This window comes from Octodon degus, unplaced genomic scaffold (assembly GCF_000260255.1).
Source record: "Octodon degus isolate 3935 unplaced genomic scaffold, OctDeg1.0 scaffold00154, whole genome shotgun sequence".
NCBI classification, from domain to species: Eukaryota; Metazoa; Chordata; class Mammalia; order Rodentia; family Octodontidae; genus Octodon; species Octodon degus.
In genome coordinates this window covers 461,202-484,814 of record NW_004524730.1, presented here as the reverse complement: position 1 = coordinate 484,814, position 23,613 = coordinate 461,202, and the positions used below count along the sequence as shown (strand labels likewise).

At 36.7% G+C, this 23,613-nt stretch overlaps 1 protein-coding gene and 1 pseudogene across 1 annotated transcript in view; one reads left to right on the top strand and one right to left on the bottom strand.

Annotated features, from left to right (window-relative positions):
- Efr3a (EFR3 homolog A) overlaps positions 1-23,613 on the bottom strand; it is a 74,288-nt gene that overhangs the window by 48,602 nt on the left and 2,073 nt on the right. The window contains exons 2-5 of the mRNA XM_023702604.1: positions 22,270-22,397; positions 20,781-20,931; positions 14,027-14,148; positions 839-988 (exon numbers count right to left, since the gene is read on the bottom strand). Coding sequence (XP_023558372.1) covers positions 839-988; positions 14,027-14,148; positions 20,781-20,931; positions 22,270-22,376 — 530 coding nt within the window. The 5' untranslated portion in view covers positions 22,377-22,397. The remainder of the gene's footprint in view (positions 1-838; positions 989-14,026; positions 14,149-20,780; positions 20,932-22,269; positions 22,398-23,613) is intronic.
- On the top strand, positions 1,755-5,965 carry LOC105743707 (annotated as a pseudogene).

Genomic DNA, 23,613 nt, shown 5'->3' with positions numbered 1-23,613 from the left:
TTTTATTTAGATATCACATACACAAAATGGAAACTGTACAGTTTCAATTTTAGAACCACAGATTTAACTCATGTTTTTAAATTTGTTTCAGCTTTTCCTCTTCAGATTGCAAGAATCAAGAAGGCTATAAGTAACAAGCCAAATTGGAGAATCCTGTGTTTGAGGCTTAATCAACACAACTGCTATGTAGGGCAATGGAAATGTGGAAAGAACGCATGCTTGGTGCACAAGAAAAAAGGAACGAAAGCACAGAATTGCTGCTGCAACTGAATGCTGAGGGGAGAAAGGAAAATCAGCATACATCAAAAACAATGTTCCATTTCAAAATATCTTAGAAAAATGAATGAGAAAAGAACAGCATCTAGTCTCACTGAAATCCAGCTACATAATGAATAGCTACTGTTATCATCATGTTGGTTATTCTGACTCTCTAAAATAAGACATGCTACCACTCTACAGAATGAAAGAACTTCAGCTCCAGGGCCAGGGAAATAGCTCAGCAGCAAAAGCACCTGCCCGGCAACGCAAGGTCCTGAGCTCGATCCTTGGTACCAGCAAAAAAGAAAACAAAGGAAAGCAAAGTTCTCATGCTGACAACATTTAGCAACATTAAAGTAATAATCTGGACACTCAACAATAAAAGGAGCAATAAGTGTGACCTGGAAAACCTAATGTGATCACCACAGATTAATTTTTCCCAGAAATATACACACTTTGAAATTCAATTAACTTGAAGGCTACTACTTTCTTAAAACTAAATATAAAATATTTTTATCGTGGCAAGCACATACACATATACACAAAAACCCAGTCTCAACCGAACCTCTTCATGGAATACCTGTCAACATCCTCTATCTTTTGCATGTTAAACAGAAGAGATGGAACAATCTTATCCATGTGCTGAGGTTCCCAAATCGTAGCCCGAAGTTCATCATTAACTGTTTTGCGAACCACACCCTGAATACCTCTTATTCCGGCTATTCGTATTCTATGAGGAAAAATAAAACAAGCCATGAAAAAGTTACTTAAAACAAATCTGTTTGCCTATCTGGGAGAAAAAAAAAACAAGTAAATATTGTTCTTGCAACAAAAAAGTACCTTAAAATAACACACATTAAGTCTATGAAATAATAGAACACATAGCCAAAGATGTGTATCTTCTGAAAGTATTTAAAGTTTAAAGGGATTGTTAAACACAGAAGTATTTAGTATGTAAATATTTACTTACTTATTTATTTTCAAAGAAGTAAAATCAAAAGCCTAGGTTTTCAGAAGATGATAGTAACTCAAACTAGCATGAGGAGTATTCTATTCCCTGCCTAGCAGTCTCCAAGCTGAGTGGAACCAGGATCTTAGCTCCTGAACACCTGCCAGGTTTCTTCAGACTTCTTCACTGTCCTTCCCTAGAGGCAGAAGGGACTCCACTGTTCTTCATTCCTCTTAAAAAGATAAGTACTCCCCCTTATCTCTGAAGAATCTTTCTTTAAATGTACAAATAAGAACTATATCCTGATATCTTCAGCAACACATATAAGTCTGAAGACATACATGCATTATCAAATGTGTAATTTGAAATTTATCGGTTTTGGGAGAGAATGCTGCTCTACTCTCAAGTTCCAATTCACAGTCCTCAAATTCCTCAAGCTTTCATCTACTCTTAAAGGGGAAAAAAAAAAGGAAGAAAGCAACTGAAGGGCAGCCTGGTGAGGCACAGCTGTAATCCCAGCACTCAGGAGGCTGAGGATCATTGCGAGATGCAGACCACATGGGGCTACAAAGTGAGCTCAAGCCCAGCTTGAGGTGCAAAGAGACCCTGTCTGAAAAAGCCAGACAGACAGAGAAACACTACAGATTCAAGAATGAGAAAAAGTGACAAGGAAACAGCTTATAAAAATGGCAGAACAAGGATAGCTAACTTGGTTCTTAAAACATGCTCTTTCTAAGCAAATTACTTTTTTATACTGCTATTTACTCCCCCCCCATTTACCTTTATCCTACTACTTGCAGTACTCACCAATTTAGTAAGCTGTTTATTCATCTTACAGAACACTATCCTCCAGAAACCGTAAACAGCTTAAAGAGTGGAAGCTATAGATGAAGGAGAAGGGACTGCTGTGCCAACCCTTAGGCATAAAGCAGTCACTGCAGAGCGGCTGATAAAGACAGTGAGCAGGAAATCATAAAGCCAAATTCGGCCTGCATCAAAGCGGCAGCTATCCTACATGGGCCAGCCTAATACCACACAAAAAGTATTTGCTCGACCTACCTGCCACTACTTTTTTGGTGACAAGATGGTCAAGCATATGGTAGCAACAAACCAAATGACCAAACAAGATGACCCCTGTATCATGCCTTATAAGCACCTAAAGGGAGTAGCAGCAGCCAGCAAGCACCTTTACTGGGGGTAAGAGACGTATAATTGCAAGGATTAGCAAGGCTCCTTGAACACCACATGTGGCACCCAATCCAGACCTAATAACCAGCCCACTTGCACATTCTAGCCATGACATCCAAAGGAATCTCAGTTTCCTCAACAATACAATAGAGCATTTGTCTGTCACACCTATGGTACAGGAATGCTGTCAAGATTTAATGAGTTAATTCATATACTTTTTAACTATTTGGCTGATAATAAGCAATCACCTGATGATGATGATTTCTACAAGTAAAGTTCCTGAAAAATTAGATTTAGACCTTAAGACTGTCAGGTATGAGTTAAAAAAGGGAACAAATTTGAACCCCTTAGCACTACAGAAAAAAAAAAGGCTTCTCGTTTCCAACTTTTCCCTCTTACACACTAATGAAACTATTAGATGGAAGTATGTGTAAGCATCGTATTATCTCCCTAGTGTAAAAACACGAAAGGGCAAATAAAATCCCAAAGGCACAATAGAAACGATGAAAGGGAAAGAAAGTGTTCAAAGGAAAGGACCGACTGGGGAGAAAGCAGAAATGAAAGAAGGAAAGGCAAAAAATACATGCACAGGATAACTTGTATAATTGTACTGCTGATTTCTACTGGTCTACTGAAAGGACAATTAATGCTTACATTTTTTTCCTCTTTTGAATTTTGACTGATTTTGCATGCTTATATCTGGCAATCTGAATAGTTAATCTGAGGACAACAATGTGTAATATAGCAACCACTGTTGAACTCTTACCATTTTGTTTAGTGAAATCTTGAATCATTTCTAATGCTTTTTTTAAACTATGTTTTATTCTCTTAATAGAATAAATTATTATTATTTCTTTTTGGTGCAGAGTCACTACACAGCTTGAACTCATACTGATCCTCCTGTTTTCAGCCTTCCCAGCGCTGTGATTACAGGCCTGTACCACCACGCCTGGACTCAGTTGCCAATTCAGCATGCCCAGGGACAGGCCCCGCACTGCATGTGGTGCAAAAGAATAAATTCTGAAAGAATAATGTATGCTGGGGGAAAAAAAAAGACATGAAATTTCACTAGGGGGCGATAAATACCTAATAATAAGGTATTTGTATAACCTTTCAAATTTCTGAATTCATCAAATACACCCCTTCATTAATGTTGTGGATATCAGAAACACTTGTCATTAATTTACATGTGAAAGAATTTTGAAAGCAATTTTAGGTAGAAAAACCTAAGACCTCTATCTAGAGACCTCTTCTAGGTATAGAAAACAATATTCTTTTTTAAAAAAAAAAAACTTTATTTTTTGAAGAGACTACAAATCAGAATTAAAACAGTTGTAAAAACTACAACTGATACAGATTTTCACTCAATAACATGAATTTCACAGTATTTGTTGCAATACAGTGTTGCCTTCCAACCAGTTATTCATATTAACAGATATATGCATGTAAAATTAGAAGAAAAAAGAAATGCACAAGAAATTAAGACAATAAGGAGAAACAATTCAGAAAAGGAGATGAAACAAGTTAAAGCACTAACTGCTTCTGTTCGTAGACCAGCAGAAGCGTGCAGTACAAGTACACTTGTCCAAGCCATCCTACTTACATACATGATAAGTCTTTCCCCCACTCTCTGTCTTGTACTTCTCCTCAACTTAGCAACTCTTTCCTTTTGAGTAAGTTGTCTGTATACCGTCTTTTCCCAGTATCTGTCACGCCCTTCAGATTCCATTTTTTCTCTTTCAGGTTCTTACACCAAGGAAACAACAGGATGTTTGCACATACCGGCCTGACTTATTTCACTTCAGAGTATGTTCTCTAGTTGCATCTATTTACACACAAAAAACTCAAATTTATCCTGTTTTACAGCTGAATAATACTCCATTGTATAAAAACACATCTTCCTCATCAATTCTTCAGTTCGTGGACATCTCGGTTGTTTCCAGGATTTAGCTATTACAAATTGTGCTGCTATAAACATGGGTGCATGTATATTGCTGTGGTATGATATTTTCAGTTCTTCTGGAGAAATACCTAGGAGAGAAAGAGCTGGCTTGAATGGGACCTCCAATTCTAGCTTTTCAAGGATTCTCCACACTGATTTCCAGTGGTTGTACCAGTCTGCACTCTCACCTATAGTGCAGAAGGGTTCCTTTTTCTCCACAGCCTCTCCAGCATGTTATTGGCTGACCTCTTGATGTTAGCCATTCTTTCTAGAGTGAGATGGAAACTTACTGTTGTTTTAATTTGCATTTCTCAAATGGCCAATGATGTTGAACATCTTTTCATACATTTACTTGCCATTTGTATTTCCTCTGAGAAGTGTATATTCATCATAGATGCCTGTTTTTGGATTGCGTCTTTGAATTTTTAAAAAAATTCTTTGTATGTTCTAGATAGAAGGCCTGTGTCTGAGCGACAGTTGGCTATAATTTCTTTTCCCCATTGTGTTGGTTTTCTTTTTACTTTGTTGGAGATTTATCTTAAAGTCCAGAAAATTTTTAAAAAATGAGATCCCAGTTGTTGATTCTTTGAAGTATTTTCCATGCAGTTTGGTTTTTATTCATGAACTCTTTACCTATGCCTATGTCTTTAAGATTTCTACCTACATTTTCCTCCAGAAAACTTAGGTATTTGTAGCTGCCTCAGCCACTGCGCAGCTCCCCGACCCCATCAGCGTCCGCAGAGTCACAGCCCCAGCAGCGTCAAGGAGACTGCAGTTGCAGCAGGGAGCCCATAGCATGCGCCTCCAGCCTGCTCTGGGGCACCCCAGGCCACACCATCGTGAGGGTGACGTTCCACTCGGCTCTGGCCTAGAAGGACATCAAGAAGGACGAGCTGATGAGCTAGAGTGGCGAGGAGGCGCTCATCATCCTCCCGGGTGCTGTCGCCTTGGACTGCAAGCACCTAAATGATGTGGTACCAGTTGGCCAAAGAAGAGCCTGGTGTTGGTGCATGTGCTTTGGACTAGCATTGATACTTGCAGGGGTCATTCTAGGAGGAGCATACCTGTACAAATACTTTGCACTTCAACCAGATGACGCGTACCACTGTGGAATAAAGTACATTAAAGATGATGTCATCCTAAATGAGCCTTCTGCAGATGCCCCAGCTGCTTGCTACTGAAGAAAATATTAAGATCTTTAAAGAAAATGAGATTGAATTCATCAGTGTGCCTGTTCCAGAATTTGCAGATGGTGATCCTGCCAACATTGTTCATGATTTTAACAAGAAACTCACTGCCTATTTAGATCTTAACCTGGAAAGTGCTGTGTGATCCCTCTGAATACTTGCATTGTTATGCCTCCCAGAAACCTGTTGGAGTTACTCATCAACATCAAGGCTGGAACCTATTTGCCTCAGTCATACCTGATTCACGAAAACATGGTTATTACTGATCGAATTGAAAACATTGATGGCTTGGGTTTCTTTGTTTATCGACTGTGCCAGGACAAGGAAACTTACAAATTGCAGTGCAGAGAAACTATTAAAGGTATTCAGAAACGTGAAGCCAGCGATTGTATCACAATTTGGCATTCTGAAAACAAATTTGCTGTGGAAATTCACTCTTGAACAGCCAAGAAAAACATGGAGAAAAATTTAATGCCACAGCATAACCACATCCTTTGTATTTTGTGCAGTGATTATTTTTAAAAATCTTCTTTCAAGTAAGTAGCAAACAGGGCCTCACTATCTTTTTATCTCATTACTTCCATTAAAAACTTTTTAAAAAAGTTTCCTTCTAAGTGTAGTGTCTTTTATGTTTGAATTTGTAAGCATATGAAGTCTACATGATAGTGTACCATAGATCTTAAGTATTAAGAAAAATTAAAATTTCTTTAAATTATTTATCTGGATGTTTTACTTATGCATTTTCAAGAGGAGGGGTTATATAAAGAATAATCATATATGCATATATTAAAATGGACCACGGTGACTTGTTTGTATTAGTTGCCCTGCTACCTAGTTTATTAGAGCATTTAAGCACATTTTTTCCCTTTAATTAAAATGTGCAGTATTTTCATTGTTGCATTTAACTATCTAGAGTATGATTTTCACCTTGATGTTTCATTATGTCAGGCATTTGCTGTAGTTATAATATTTTAGAAAATGTTTGGAATTTAATAACTTGTGTTACTAATTTGTATAACCTGTATCTGTGCAATAGAATATAAGTATCCAAAGTTTAAAAAAAAACTTATTTGTGTTAACATTTAAATATGTGATCCATTTTGACTGTAGCTTTGTACATGGTGATAAGCTTGGGTCTAGTTTTAGCCTTCGGCATGTGAAAAGCCAGTTTCTGCAGCACCATTTATTAAAGAGGTTATCTTTCTTCCAGTGAGCCTCTTTAGCCCTTTTATCAAGATAAGGTGGCTGAGTGTGTTTATAGTTCCCTTTGAATCTTCTAATCTTTTCCACTGATCTTCAGGTCTGTCTCTATGCCAGTACCATGCTGATTTTATCATAGTAGCTTTACAGCATAATTTTAGGTCAGGGATTATCATACCTCCTCCCTGAGGAGGAGGGATTGTTTCTGATATTCCGAGTCTCTTCTGGTTCTAAATGAATTTGAGAAGTTTTTTCTAGCTCTGTGAGATATACTAGTGGTATTTTAGCAGGGATTGCATTGAAGCTGTATAACAATTTTGGGAGTATGGCCATTTTCACAATGTTGGGTCTTCCTATTCAGGAGCATGAAGTATTTTTTCATTTTCTCAAATCCTCTTCAATCTGTTTTCTCATAATTTTCACTGTATAAATATTTTACATCCTTTGTGATACTGATTCCTAAGTATTTCATTTTTTGGAGATGTTACTGTGAAAGGCATGGTTTACCTAATTTCTCTCTGTGTTAATTTTTTGTGTACAAAAATGTTACTGATTTTTGTATGTTGACTTTATATCCTGCTACATTGCTGAATTTAGTGATTAAATGTACAAGACCATTGGTTGAGTTTTGGGGGTCCTCTATGTAGAGAATCATGTCATCTGCAAATAATAATTTTACTTCTTTTCCAATCCTTATTCCTTTTATTTATCTCTCATGTCTAATTGCTCTGGTTAATGTTTTCAGAACTATACTGATAGTAGTGGAGACAGTGGACATTCTTGTCTTACTCCTGATGTAAAGTCAGGGCATTCAGTTTGTGTCCATTTAGTATGATGCTGGCTCTTGGTTTCTCATGGATGGCTTTATCAAGTTGAGATATACACCATCTATTCCAATTCCCCATGGGGTCTTTATCATGAATGAATTTGCATCTATTGAGATGATCATGTGGCTTTTGTTCTTGGTTCTATTGATGTGGTATATTGCATTTGTGGATTTGCATATTTTGAACCATCCCTGCATTCCTTGGATGAACCCCACTTGGCCATCTTCTTGATGATTTGCTGCATTGTTTGCTTTTATTTTATTGAGAATTTTTGCATCTATATTCATTAGAGAGATTGACCTATAGTTAGCTGTCTCTTTTAGTTGAATCTTTCCCTGGTTTTGGAATCAGAGTAATACTTGCCTCTAGGAATGAGTTTGGGAGAACTGCTTCTCTTTCAATTTCATTGAAGAGTCTGAGCAAAGCTGGCATTCAATCTTCTTTAAATTTCTTGTAGAATTCTGCTGTGAATCCATTGGGACCTGAGCTTTTCTTTGTTGGTACATTTTTTTATTATATTTTCGTTTCTCATTATTGGGGTAGTCAGAGTCTGTATATCTTCTTTACTCAGCACTGGCATTCAAGATACCTGTATCTTGAAAACTGTCCATTTCCTCTGTGTTTTCCATCTTGTAAGAATAAAGATTTTGGAAGTAGGTATTTATGATCTTCTGAATTTCTCCGTCTGTAGTGATTTTATCCTTTTCATTCTTCATTGCATGAATTTGGATTTTTTCTTCACTTTTTAAAATTAGGTTGGCTAGAGGTTTATCAACTTTATTTGTTCTTTCAAAGAACAAACTCTTTGACTCATTTATTTTTTGTACTGTTTTCAACTCTAATGCATTAATTTCTGCCCTAATCTTTATTTTCCTACCTTCTTTGGGCTGTGGGCTTGACTTGTTCTTGTTTTTCTAGGAGCCTGTAGTGTAGCATAAGATCACTTATTTGGGCTTGTTCTGTTTTCCTAATAAGTGAATGCACTGCTATAAATTGTCCCTATCTTATAAAGACAGCTTTCATTGCATCCCACAGGCTTCGGTAAGTTGTATCTGTATTCATTTGATTGTAAATATTTTTTAATTTCTTCTTTAATTTCATCTGTGACTCAGTGGTTGTACGCGAGGTTGTTATTTAACTTCCTTGTGTTTATGGTGTTTTTGTAATTTGTCAATAATTTCCAGTCTTATTGCACTGTGATCAGAGAGTATGCACGGGATAATTTAAATTCCTTTGCATTTATTTAAGAGTGCTCTGTGTGCTAGTAGATGGTCTGCTGTGGAGAATGTACCATGTGCAGCTGAGAAGAATGCGTAGTCTATTGTTCCTGGGTGAAACACTCTGCAAACATCTACAAGTCGATTTCTTCACAAGTTTGGTCTAGTCCTGCTATTTTTTTGCTGATGTTTTTTGCGTAGTGGATCTATCTCTTTGTGATAGCAGTGTGTTAAGTTAAAGTCCCCCATTGCCACTGTATAACTGCCCATTTGATTTTCCACATCTATTAAAATTTGACTTATATAGGAAGGTGCTCCTATATTGGTTGCATATATATTTATTATTATATCTTCCTCTTGCAGTTTTCCCTCAACAAGTATGTAGTGACCTTCTTTATCTCTTTGGATGATTTTTGATTTGAAGTTGATTATTGTCAGCAACCAAGATAGCTACCTCTACTTTTTTCTGATTTCCCATGGCATGGGGGATTTTTTTTTTCCACCCTCTGACTTTTAGTTTGTGAATTTCCTTTTGAGTTAAATGTGTTTCTTGGATGCAGTGTGTTCTTAGATTTTGTTTCTTAATCCACTCTGCCAGTCTGTTCTTTCAATTTATGAATTGAGGCCTTTTACATTGATGGTTATAACTGAAACATACTGGGTTTTCTCTGTCCTGTTATTTTCCTGGTATAGGTTCTATAATTTTTCCCTCTTTTTATTTACTTCTCTGTTTGGAGGTTCCTGTTTTCTTAAAATTGTGATCCCTTCTCTTTCTAAAATATCTATCAGTACTCTTTGTGGGTTGGTGGTCATGAATTTCTTTGTTCTTTGTCATGAAAGGATCTTATTTCCCCATTGCATTTGATAGTTTTGCAGGGTACATTAATCTGGGTTGTAAGTTATTTTCTTTGAGGACCTGAAATACTTCACTCCAAACTCATGATCTGATGGTTTGTGTTGAGAAATATGCCGTGATTCTGATGTGCTTTCCATTCTAGGTAATGTTTCTTCTCTCTAGCAGCTTTTATTTAATATTTTATTCTTTAGCTGAATTTCTGAGATCTTGATTATTATGTGTCTAGGTGTAGATTTATTGTGATTATTGCTTTGTGGAATTCTATATGTATCACTTACCTGTAGGTCAGATTCTTTACTCATGTTTGGAAATTTTTCTGCTAGTACTTCTGCAAATAGTCTTTTTACGTCATTTGTGCTGTCTCCCACTGCTTCACTGATACCAATTATTTATTTATTTATTTATTTATTTATTTATTTTGTATTTTAGGGAAGAGTCTACAGGGTGTTCCGGGTCTCACTACTAGATTAGACTTGTAGAAGGCCTGTTCACAGCCGTCCAAGAGCTGGGATTACAGGCACATACCACCACATCCAGTCTCAACTGCCATCTCAGCGTGTGCTGGGGGCAGGGCTGGCACAGCAGGCCAGGCCCCGTGCCTGCTTGCAGGTGCTTTCATCTGTTGAGCTATTTGGCTGGCCCAACACTTATTATTCTTATATTATTTTTCTTTGTGTGTCATCTTGTAGTTGCTGAATTATTATTTCCTGGTTCCTTCTTAGTTTTAAGCAATCTTTTATTTCACATTCATTAGTTACAATACTGCAGAGGTCTGAAAGTCCATTTTCAGTTTCATTCAAATGCTTTTGCCAGCTTTCAATGGAGTTGTTAATATCCTCAATACCTGTCTGAATCTATTTCATGCATTCTAATTCTTTCCTGTATTGGTCCTTCAGTGTTTCCATCACTTTTCTATTCTCCCCTATTTTTCTATCTATGTCTTCTTTAGCTGTGCTGAGCAATTCTTTCATGACTGTTGTCCTTTCTTTTTCAACTTGAGAGATTATGTCTGCTCCTATTTCTTCTATAGCCTGATGGACTTATTTCTTTACTTCAGTTGCTATCATTTCAGAAACTTCAAGTGTGTAATTACCAAGTTCTTGTATGTCCTTGTCTCCCGGGTTTGTTTTGGGATGGGCAGAGGGTGGAGCTTGCCTTTTTTCCCTGCATTTTAGCATTTTTGAAGCTCCCAGTAATCACCCAGATGTAGTCCCACAGGCTGCCCAGAGTCCACCAAAGGTCTTTAATCGCACCAAGAAAGCTCTGTGCCTATGTGCACTGGGCCCACAGACTGCAGCTCTCTGAAACCAATACTCTTTAGGAGAGGGAGAAAGTGTGGCTCAAATGCCTCAGAGACAGCCAAGGCATTCACATGACTGGATTAGAGGAGAAATGACAGAATGTGAGACAGGCAGGAGGAATACAAAGGGAGGAGGACTGCAATGGAAACAGGAGCACAAAGATGTTCTTTAGGAAGAAAAAAGAGTAATGATTGAAATAAGAAATTAATTATTAGAGGAATTAGAGTATTTTTACCTCAAAGGCATCATACTTCACATTAAAGAAATGTAAGAGGAATATAATTAGCCTATGTTATATTGAGAAAACATTATAACCTTAATAGAGCCACAAAGAAACATATCTGATGGATAGCTATTAAATTATCTCATTATTTCTCCATATTAAGATAAATTCCTCACTTGTTTTGTTCTTATAAACCTACACTATAGCCTATAAACTCTAACTAAAAGCTAGTTATATTTCCACATGCTCTCATGTTTTAAAAGTAAAAATCACAAAACATGCTAAATCATAATTATTAATTGCCCACAAAAACTCTAAATTCAGGCTGATTTCTTTCTTTTGAGATTTATTAAGAGTTTAAAATTAAAATACTTTTCATATTTACAAAGGCCATTTTGGTTTTAATTCATCTGAAGGTTCTCTTATTTCTAACTATGTACAGCATCAACCACACTGTGTCACAGATAATTATTCAACTCTAGATTTTTTACTAAGTTATATCTAAAAGAATGCCCAAATAACAAAAACTGCAGACTTATGATGACTTATCAATTCATTCTTAATCTCTATCTATTCCAAAAGTACTCCTTGAAAGCTTACTATTTGTGGAGCACTATGCTTAGTAATACAACAATCTTCAAAACAGCTTTATTAGCAACATGCTCTAACCAACTGAGCTGACAGGGGCAAAGCTATACATTTATACATACAAGAAGGGTAAGGCAATGACCTTGAGAACTATCAGCAGGTTGTTGAAACTAGCAGTTACTTGGTGGGATTCTCACCCTAACTATAAATTCTGATACCTGTGAACTGAGCGACTGCACTGAAGATAGCAATGTGTAATAGTGGGGTCATGTTTGGAATGCCTGTCATTCTGGTCTTCTAAACACGTACTGCTTGTCCTGACATACCAATTATGGCCAGACTGTATCACAAGTAAATGTTTGTTTGTTTTAAAGGATGCTCCATCTTATGCCTAAGATGTTTGATATTCAGACACAGTGAGGTTAAGCTCAACTGCATATGTTGTAGGGCAATAATATGCTTCTCTTCTGGAGGGGTAACAACCTAAATTTGCAGACCAAAAATTAGAGAAAAAAGAGGGCTGCAAGGACAGCCAACATTTTAGCCCTAGCCTTTCAAGGTCAGTGAGGACTCAGCACATAGGAGAACCTGTACTATAACATCATGAACTCAGTTGTGCCCCGAATTTTCTGATCAAGGAGATTATGGGGCCACAGAGGAAGTGATCGATGATGTAATGTATACCTAAAGAGAGTGACATGAAGAGAAAACATTCTCTCAGGTTTTCACAGAGAGCAAATTGGTCAAGCAATGGCCAGGACTCATCCACATGGCTGACACTGAAAAATGATCTATAAAGTGCAGTACAGGGTTTTGGGATAAGTCCTGAGGGGACTTGACTGACCGTGTCAGACATAAAAGTTACATTTTTTGTTATATAGGTCTTCTTTATCATGGTCTTAACCATCCAGCAGAAAAGTGTAGAAACGAGGTATGAAAAGTAAAGCCATGTTAATATGCTGAGCTGTGGAAGGCTCAAATCATCACATTAGAACTTGGCAGTCCTCTGGATAACGCACTACTATTGTGGAGTACTGGACTATAATGGAATATTTTGCTGAATTCATGCACCTACAATATTTGGATGGCAATGGAATACCCATCTCTGACAAAACTGAACAAAAAAAAGGTGACATAAATGAAGGACAATTTTGGATCTGCATATACAAAATAGGATAGATATATAGCTACTTTCTCGTAATTCAATAAGAAGAAAGATCTGTACTAATAGTGTTTGGACAGGATATCATGTCTGCATCTTGTGCTATGAATGACTACTAGAAAGACAACAATATGCAATGTATTAATTGTTGTAATTCTCCTATCAACCTGTTTTGAAGCTGTCAAATGGCATTTTTTCCTCAATAAAATTAATTTAAAGAAAAAAGAAGGAAAGGAGGTAAGTGAGGGAGGCACAGAAAGGAGGAAGAGGAGAAGAGAAGGAGAGCTGAAGGGAGACTAACAGTTTTCTTCCCTCCTCTATTCATTGTTATTTTTATTTTATAGAAGAGTAAGGAAAGTAATAGGGTAGAAAGAATGAAAACTTCTTGTTTATTACTAACATTCTTTTTGCCAAATGCTTTGAAGTATCCCATTTAATTATAGCAAACACTGTTTCCTTTTGCATATGTGTAAACGGAGAAATCAAGGAATGCTGAAAACTTGTCCAAGATCACTTGAGTTTTGTGAATAGATAAGCTTGTGAATAAACCAGAGCATGTCTGATTCATAAAAAAAAAAACAGCCTTATTATCCTTAAATTTATACTCCATTGAGAGGCGAGATACAAAGAAATATAAAAATATATAAGTAACTATGAGTGGGATGGGAGAATTGAGGTTTATAAATACAGGGTGGCTGGGGAGAATTCTGGGGATGGGATGACATTTGAGAAGAAATACGAACAAACTGTCAAAACAAGCCACATGGGTACTTGGGAATTGTTCTAAGGGAGAGAAACCAATATTCTTTAGGAGAGTGAGGAAGTGTGTCTTAACTGCTTAAGAGACAGCCAGGACATCCACGTGACCGGATTAGAGGAGAAAATGACAGAATAACAGAATGTGAGACAGGCAGGAGCAGCACAAAGGGACATTACAGAGTAAATTTTAGCGAGTGAATTGGAAAAGCACTCTTACTTTACAACTTCCATCAGTTGTTATACCATATATTGACAACAGAAAACCTGTTTCACCCATACTCCCATCTTTTTCCATCACCAGTTATGCAATACATAAACTTAATATTCATGGATAAATTGCTATAAATCATACAGTAAAACAATACATACTCAGTCCGTATTTCTGGATCACTATGGCAGGAATGACACATGGCACTGAATCGAGATACGAAAAAGTCATAACGTCTGTGGTAGGACGGTGTATCTTCTTCAATGTTTGCAAATTTGACAAACTAAAAAACAAAAATAACATACCTCAACTTTTTGAAAATTTCGAACAAACTCAATTTACTTTGATTCTATGTTATACTAATAAGCAACACTCAAAAGAAAATAAAACATACAAAATTCTAAATGCTTTATATGTATACAAAAAAAGGAGTTTTTAAAACGATAAACTCTTAGAAAATCAAGTATATAGCATTAGCAGTATTGAATGTAATCCAGTTCCAATCTAGTTCCCTTTGAGTAAGGGAGCCCAGGCTCTTATGAGACACCTTAGTCTAAAACTCCTCTAAATTTCCTGCATTCTGGCAATGTTTCTTTATGTGATGAGCTTAAACTACTTTATACACTATTATTTCTTAATTGTGGGTAGAAAATATTCCTAGACAGTAAGGCACATGAGTGAGTAAAAATTATACAAAAAAGATGAGACAAGAAAATTAACATAAACAGAAGAAAACAAGACAAACTCAGAAAAAAATATTGAGATAATAAGAATTATTGATAGGCAGGTGATAAATGGGAGGTAGAATTATTCTACCTCTTTAGAGTTACATCTGTTGGAAAATTTAAATACCCTAATGTGACACAGACCTGGCCCTTACTATTCATTAACATAAATTTTCTTTACAACTTATCCAGCTTTCTCTTTTACTTGATGACTTACTACTTCTGCATACTAAATAGCTAAAAGAAACTACTGTTAGTTTAGTTATAAATTTAAACACCCACACATTTACCATACTCCCTACCCAGCAACTTCACAGACTGATGCTTTAATTGACCAAAGTATTACAATAATCAGAAGTACTAATTTTCTATTGTAAATAAAATTGAAATGAACATGGAAGATTTAAATTAATGATATTAAAAATTTTTAATTAATTTGTCTAAGCTAAGCCACTTATACTATATGACTTATACTATGTAGAAAAGGGCCACTGATATTATACCAGGTTCAGATTAAATGCCTGGCATTACCTGTTCTGTACCTACACTGTGCTGAGTATGTATGTATGTATGTATGTATGTATGTATGTATGTATTTAGGTACTGGGGATCAAACACAGGACCTTGTGCTTGCCTGGTATTACCTGTTCTGTACCTACACTGTGCTAAGTATTTATTTAGTTTGGTGCTGGGGATCAAACTCAGGACTGTGCTTGCCAGGCAGGTGCTTATACCACTGAGCTATTTTTCCAGCCCCTGTGCTGAGTATTTTTACATGAGTTCTTCTTTAATCATTCCAACAACCCTAAAAAGATGTCACTACCTCTGTTTTTAGACAGGAACAGTGATGCTTACATCCCTTGTCCTTAGTGACACAGGAACTAAATGATGAAAGTGGCCAAGACAGTTTACAGTATAGAGTTTTGAGTTCAATTCTCAAAATTCCTATTCTAGATTAATAATATGAATAGTTTCAGAAATTATACCAAATATGTATACTTTTCATAAAAAAATGAATGACATGAGTAATGCTTCAAAAATTTAAATGGAAAAGGATCTACATATACAATATGTTCTCTATTTTCTAATTAAAAAATTAAGTATTAAGGGACTACATCTGAATTTTGGAAATATAAGTGACTTTGATTTCAATTTATTATTTTATATTTGCTAGGATTTTCCAAATTTGCTGCAATAGAAAACAACAAAAATACACAGTAAAATATCCAATGTTCAAGATAACTTAATGAGAAATCTCCTTATCTCTTTTAATTGAAATTCACAAAATTAAAACTGGAGTGATCATTTACAGAAGCAGTTCCTATTGCACTTGGGCATACAGAAGATAATTTTAAAAAGGGCAGCTCTTCTCAGAGGAACTGCAAAAAGCCTATCTTTCTTCCCGATTCTCTGATTGGAAAAATTCTTTCAATTCCCCTAATTCTGAGAGCTCTTCGGCAAATCCAAAACCCATAAGGACTGTGACAGAATATTAATAAAAATAAAAGCACTACCATTATACATTTATCACATGTAGGAATGCAGAAAAATGAGACATGATACCATACAGACATTACGGAAAGACTTCTCAGGAAGACCTGGGTTTGGATTCTGGCTCTTACTAGCTAGACGTGTGACCTGTGAAATGGAGTGCAGAACTCAAGAGCTGCTGGGAGCTTCAGATAAGAACCAAACAGAGGTTAGCAAGGCTCCCTGCATATAATAGCCCATGTATAATAAAAAAAAAATATGTCCCACAATGGTACCTTGGTTCATAAACATAATTTATTTCTATGATTTTGGAAAAGGCCACTCTTGTGTTTTTGTGGGAATGATGGGCATAGCTGTGGTTGTCACCTGATGCAGAGTTTGAAAACAAAAGCAAAATTTTATCAAATGCTTGATTGTGAACCAAATCATTTATGAACAAAAATGTTTGTGACCTCAGGTACACCTGTATTCTTTTGCCACCTAAAATGTGAGGAATTGGATGTGTTTCAAAGGTACAACACAGGCAGCAGCAATGCAGCCCTTTGGATGCAGGGTTTCTCACCATGAGGATTACCAAGCTCTAGGGCCTGCTAACACCTTTGTTACGGGGACCTTCCTGTGTGCTATAAAGGGGCAGCAGCAACCTCTGCCTCCTGAACACCACCAGAACATTCCTACTAGAAAACTAAAAGATACCATCATCAGGCACTACCAAATACCCAGAGAGAGGCGGGAGAGAAAAATGGCCCCTGGCTGAGAATCAGTGTGCCCACATAGTGTGTTCTTTCAATGACTGGTCTTCAGAGATGACTGTCAACATACTTGAGGAAAATGGTTAAAAATTAGGAAGGAAGCTTATAAAAAACTAAGTGCATGAAGGGACTATAAGAGGGAGAGCAAAAGGAGAGAAATCTACGACTTCTCTCAGTCATAATCTATAAAAATGAGAGTATTTATATTGCATATAATGCCAACTCTGGCATAAGACTTAAGACTGAATCCTGCTGTTGTATACAGCACTACTGCACAATCACTATGTACTATTATTAACAGAAACTATTATAGGTTGTGCATCCCTCATCCAAACTGCTTGGAATCAGAAGTTTGAAATTTCAAAGTCTTTCAGGTTTTGGAATATTTGCATGGACTTTACCAGTGGATCATCTCTTATCTGAAAATCAATCACAGTGTTCAAAAAATTTAGATTTTCAGGCATTTTAGATTAAAGGAGGTCAGCCTGTATTTAATTGTATTAATATTACTTCACATTTTTCTTCCATGAATAATTATATATTAAAGCATATTATCCTCCATACTTTTCTAAGTTTGGTTTTTGTTTTTTGTGGTGCCAGGGATCAAACTTGGGACCTTGCACTTGCCAGGCAGGCACTTAGGCTGATGAGTTATCTCCCCAGGGCCCCTTCTGCAGTTTTCTACATTTAAAATAGTACATAAAAAAAGAGGTAAAAATAAAAAGTATCTTGCACCGTTTTTGAAAAGAAGAAAAAGCTAAATAAAGTGCATCTGTGAACGTCCTACTGTGTTGGCACAGGCACAAGAGGCCAATGATGAACGACAATGTACGAATACCACTAAGAAATAGAAAAATATTAAAGCTATACGCTCCATGTCTAACAATTCAAGGCTCTCAATAAAACCCAATAGTTAAAATTTAGGCTTCCAAGAAATAAAGAAATAATGTTGCTCAAAACCATACAGTATTTAATTCTTTAGCATATTCATTTAAAAGTAGATTCCTGGGGATCTTGGTCTTTTGCCCTAATACTTCAGTACAGTGATGGTTTTTAAATCTTTTTAATTTATTTATTTGGTACAGGCTCTCGCTACGCAGCTCAGACCCAGTGATCCTCCACCACGCCTGGGCTGCGAGGCCAGCTGGGTGCGAGGTCGGCACAGCATGCGGTACCAGGGATGGAAGCCAGATCCTGGTACTGCCAGGCAGGCTCTTAGACCTCCCCAGACCTCCAGTAAAGTGATCGTAATGGCACTTCTGGCTATAAGCAAAAAAATTCTTACAGTGTATATTAACCTCATGACCCAGTTATTAAACCATTTCTCCTACATTTTCCTTACTGAATTGTAAATGAAATGAGAGGCCTGAAGTAACTATCTTTCCTGAAAGTAAACTAATCACTTAGTCTACTTAACTAATTGTATCTTAAAATACACAGTATTTTCCCTTGAAATAAATAGATAAAGTTGTATTAAGGGTTTCTGAATGAAAATTTTATTTATGCACTCTTACTTTTATTTAGTAACAATCCTGTACTAGCAGTAATAATGACGAAGAATGCCATGCACTGTCCCAAGAGTTTTTTACACATTAAGTTGTATCACAAACAATCTTCTAAGTTTAGAACTAATGATATCCTGATTTCACAGATAAAAATTTGAAGGGATAAAACAGTTAAAAACCTTGCTGAAGACACACCGAGAGTGGTATAGGCATAATTCAAAGCAAGGCAGCTGGACTCTGGGATCATGGTGGCAGCGTATTCTTCCTGTCCCCATACCAGAAAACAATCATCCACAAATAACAGTAGATGATACATGATTCTATTGGTTGGTGATAAAAACATGGATGGGAATAAACAATATTAATACACGTTGAATGTCTTACAGCTTCCTAACAAGGACTAAAAGTTATAAAGTAAAACTAAAGACAAGAAACATACACTGGGGCCGTGGAGATAGCTCAGTAGAATAAGCGCTTGCCTGGCAAGCGCAAGGCCCCGAGTTCAATTCCTGGTACCACAAAAAAAAAAAAAAAAAAAAGAAAGAAAAGAAACATACATTGCAACTGTGTTTTAATTTTGTTTCTCTGTTATACTCACATAAAGAAATACTCTAAGAAGGAATAAAGATGGAAAATACTATTTTGATAGCTAACTGCTGCAGAAAAAAATATTTTCAACAGTAAGAGAACATCTGAATAGCTACATGTGAACTGTGGATGAAAGTGAGCCCTGACTCATCATACACAGAAAATAACTCAAACCAGATACTAGACCTATCCTGTAAAATGCTTAGAAGAAATCACTGATAAAATTTTGTGATCTTGACTTATGCAATGGTTTCTTAGATATGAGACTAATGCACAAAAAAAAAGTGGCCAAAGAAAAAACAGATCAATTGGACATCATCAAAATTAAAGCCTTCGGGCTGGGGAGATGGCTCAGTGGAATAAGCACTTCCTTGGCAAGTGCAAGGGCCTGAGTTCAATCCCCGGTTCCTCAAAAAAAAAAAAAAAAAAAAAAAAAAAAAAATTAAAGCCTTCAAAATTTAAAGTGAATAATAGCACACCATCAAGAAAGTAGAGACGCACCACAGAAGTGAGGAAAGTACCTGCAATCATAAATCTGATACAGGACTTTTATAAAGAATGTAAAGAATATCTATAGCTCTGCAGTAAGAAGAGAAAGCAAATTAAAACATAAACAACCATTTGAACAGGCATTTATCCAAGGAAGACATACAGGTAGTCAAAGAGGTTCAGAATCAGTAGTTACTAAAGAAACAAAAATCCAAACTACTATGAACTACCACTTTAGAGCTTTTAATACGGTTATAATAAAAAAGACAGATAATGTCACATTGTCATGGTGACAATGTGAAGAATTTGAAACATGCGCACACTGCTAGTGGAATATAAAATAACGCAACCATTTTGAAGAGTTTGAAACACCAAGTCTTGGCAATTATACTCCTAAGTATGTGCCCAATTCAGTAAAAAATTTATGAGTACACATATACTTCTAAATAACTGTTTATATCAGCTTAGGGTCGGTGAAATAGCTCAGCAGATTAAGCTCCTGCTCAGGCAAGCTCAGGGACCAGAGTTCCATCCCAGACACCACAGGCAGCACCAGCCCTGCCCCAGGTGTGCTGAGCCAGCTACCGAGTCCAGGTGTGGTGGCATATGCCTGTAATCCCAAAACAGGAGCATTACTACAAGTCTGAGCTGCATAGTGAAACCCTGCAAGAAATACATTTCAAAAAAAAGTTTGTATCAGCCAAAAAAGTGCAAACAATCCTAATGTCCAGAAACTGACGAACAAATATAAATATAGTGTACCTACACAATGGTATACTAGTTAGTCACAGAAAGGAATGGAGCACTGATACAATCTGCACGAGTTTTTAAAACATTAGGTTCGGTGGAAGAAGTCACACACAGTCGGTTACATAATAGATGAATCCATTTGTCTGAAATATCCAGAATAGGAAAATTGATTAGCATGAAAAAGTAGATTAGTGGTTTTCAGGAGTAGTGGAGGGAAGAAATGGGGACAAAACCAATACACAACTCCACTAATATCAAAAAGAAATCACTGAGTTATGTACTTTATAAGGATAAAATGCATAAGGTGTTAGTTCTGAAAGGGCTTGAAACTCAAAGGAAGAATAAAATACAAAGTTAGCAGACATAGCAAGTGACCCAGAGAAAATAAAAATGAGAGGTATGAATTCACTAATAGGAAGGATTCCATTACGGTTGGTGATCACAGATATTTATAAAGAGAAACCGAAACCATTAAGCAAAGTATTGTAATCATTTTTATCTGTATTAGTTGTCCAAATGCACTGAAGCAGGAACTGGCATTTACCAAGTAAAAACATTGTAAGACATTAACTCTAGATATGCTAATTAAGCCTAATAAGGAATAATTTTACTCACAGAATTTGTTCCAAGAACTTGAAGTTTTGGTTCCCCCGATTCCAGCAGCTTGGCCACCATATGCAGAAAGCTTTCCACAAACGGCTTGATGCTCTGAGAGTGGCAGGCCATAAGCAGCTGGTCCAGGGCCTCCATGGCAATCAGGACATACCTAGACGTTGAAGAAAAGTGCATTAAAGCATTCGTGTTCTCTTAATTCTCCAACATACTTCTCAGTGAAATAATTAAAATAAGTTTATTTAAATGCACAGAACACAGAAATGCAAATTTAGTAGCCTCTAAGTAAAACCAATTCTCATATAACACATATGTCTTAGTAAATTATAAATAATACACATATTGAAGTAAACAAAAGCTATCCCATTTTCTCCTTTGCAAGACAACTACTTCAGCTCTACATTAGCATTATCTCTGTGTAGTTTTTCCGTGCAAACATGGACATCACCGAGACTTTTAAATGTGTTTATTTGTACATGAGCCAATATAATTATTGAAACAATGCTACTAAATCACCACCACGATCAATTTGTATTTCTACATGTAATTTGGTAAAACAGCACCAACAATAGAATATTATAAAGTTTTATGAATTTTACTATACAACTGGATGATTTTAAAACTTGTAGGCATTAGAAATTTCAGAGTCTCCAGATTACTTTTATTAAACTGAAAAACTATACTGAAATGGCATATGTGGTACCAATGTGGAGGCACAGAAAGCCAGCACATCCCGTGGAGAATGATACTGTCGGGAACTATGAGCGCAAACTGACAGCGCTGAAAACTTATCCAAACTGCAAAGTTATTCCTTCTCAAGCATAAAGAAGGGGTTCAGAAGGCAGCCGCTCGTGTCCAGGCAACACAGACAGCACAGCTGACCCGCCGGCATCCACTTGATCTGCATGCTAGCGCTGCTTTCTTACCCTTCTGATACATGAAACTGAACCTGTGCAAAAAATCAGCTGTTTACCAGGAACTGTTTTCAATTCAGAGATTTATTTTTAAATGATAGTATCACATGGATTTTTTTCTTTTTGGTGTCTTTTTGAGACAGGATTTCAGGATGCAGTCCAGGCCAGCTTTGAACTCACTCTGTAACTGAAGCTGGCCTTGAACTTGAAGCAATCCTCCTGCCTCCGCCTCTCAAGCCCTGGGATTACAGGTGTGGGCCATCATACCCAGCTATAGTGTCGCAGCAACAGACTAAAGAAAGCTGACCTCTATTATGCTTCATTATAGTAAATCCAAAAATTAATAGATGCCAAAGAAAATATGTAACTGTTAAATAACGCGAGAATATTCACAAAGCTTGACCACCAGGAAATACGAGCTGCAGCATCTATATTGATTTGAATGTTTCTTCTTACAGTGCTGTAATGTTTTATCCTCTATAGATTGCTTCTGTCTGTCTAGATGGCAGAACAATTTATAGGATGATTTAAGAAGATTTTTCCAAACAGGCTAGAGTAGCAACAGTTAGCTTCCTTACCCAGAACGATGTCTGACAACATCCCTGCTCAGCCTTTCTGCCAAGTAAGAACCTATTCGGTCCAGCTTCTCTGGAGCAGATACTGCATAAAATGTCAATTTTTCCATATCTGCTTTAACAAGGCCATCCTAAAAATAACAACAAGGTAAATTAGGTTATCTACATTGTCTTACCTAGAGCATTCTTTACATCCCTTTTTTTTCAGACTGAAGCTTAATCAAAAGTTATGTTGAAATTTTCTGAATATAACTTCCTTATGTCATTATTCATCATTATGGGATTGGACCTTTAAAAAAGTTAAAGAAATTCCCCATTTAGGAGAAGCTTTTAAATGGTCCCTTACAAACAATGAAATCACACTCTTACTTCCTTCCGTAAAGCTGTACCTTACCTGCAGCACGCTGGAATGCAAGGGATCTTATTGAAAAGATCTCACACTGAACTTGCCTCAATTTAAAAATTTTAGGGCGGCTGGCCTGATAGCTTAGCAGATTAAAGCACCTGCTTAGGCAAAGCAGAGCGGCCAGGGTTTGACCCCTGCCATCCGGTGCCAGCCCTGCCCCCAGGGCACGCTGAGATGGTGACTGAGACTGGGCATGGTGGTACACGCCTGCAATCCCAGCGCTCAGGAGGCTGAAAATAGGAGACCCACTACGAGTGTGATCTATGTAGTGAGACCCTGTAAACCCTAAATACAGAAAAGTTAATTTAAAAAATACAAATTTTAATATATTAAGTCCATACTCTTTAAAATAGTGAAGATATTACTTTTTAAATGCTTCAGAACTTGCTAATATTATTATAAAGTTTTGCTGTAATTATGGATAAGAAAGTACTAAGAATTGTATCCCTCCATACTCAGAGAAGGAGTTTTGTAAAAGAACAGGAAAAACAACATATGCCTGACACAGGCTTAGAAAGCCACCGTGGACGTGTCCTAGTGATGCCAAGCCACATGTCAGACACTGCGACAAGCACTAGTGAAGCAACCGTCAGCACAGAGCTGTACTAATCGACTAGGTTCTCAGCAGACGCTTGTGAGACGGGTACTACTTATCATTTCCATAATTCAGACACACCTGTCCGAGATCACATACCTCGAAAGGAAGAGAAATCACTTACCTTCCCCCATCATTAGGACAATCTTTGACGGCAGGAACTATGACATGTACAGTTCGCTATCTAAGCACCTACTACCTAAAACATCTTGTATACATCATTATATTTGTGTTTGTTTTAATAAATTTAATAGTAAATATGGCAACAGAATGATTGCTATATGAATGCAGAGTTCATCAAGGTATTTTTAATTAATCTATTTTACACATTTCTATTTATATAATT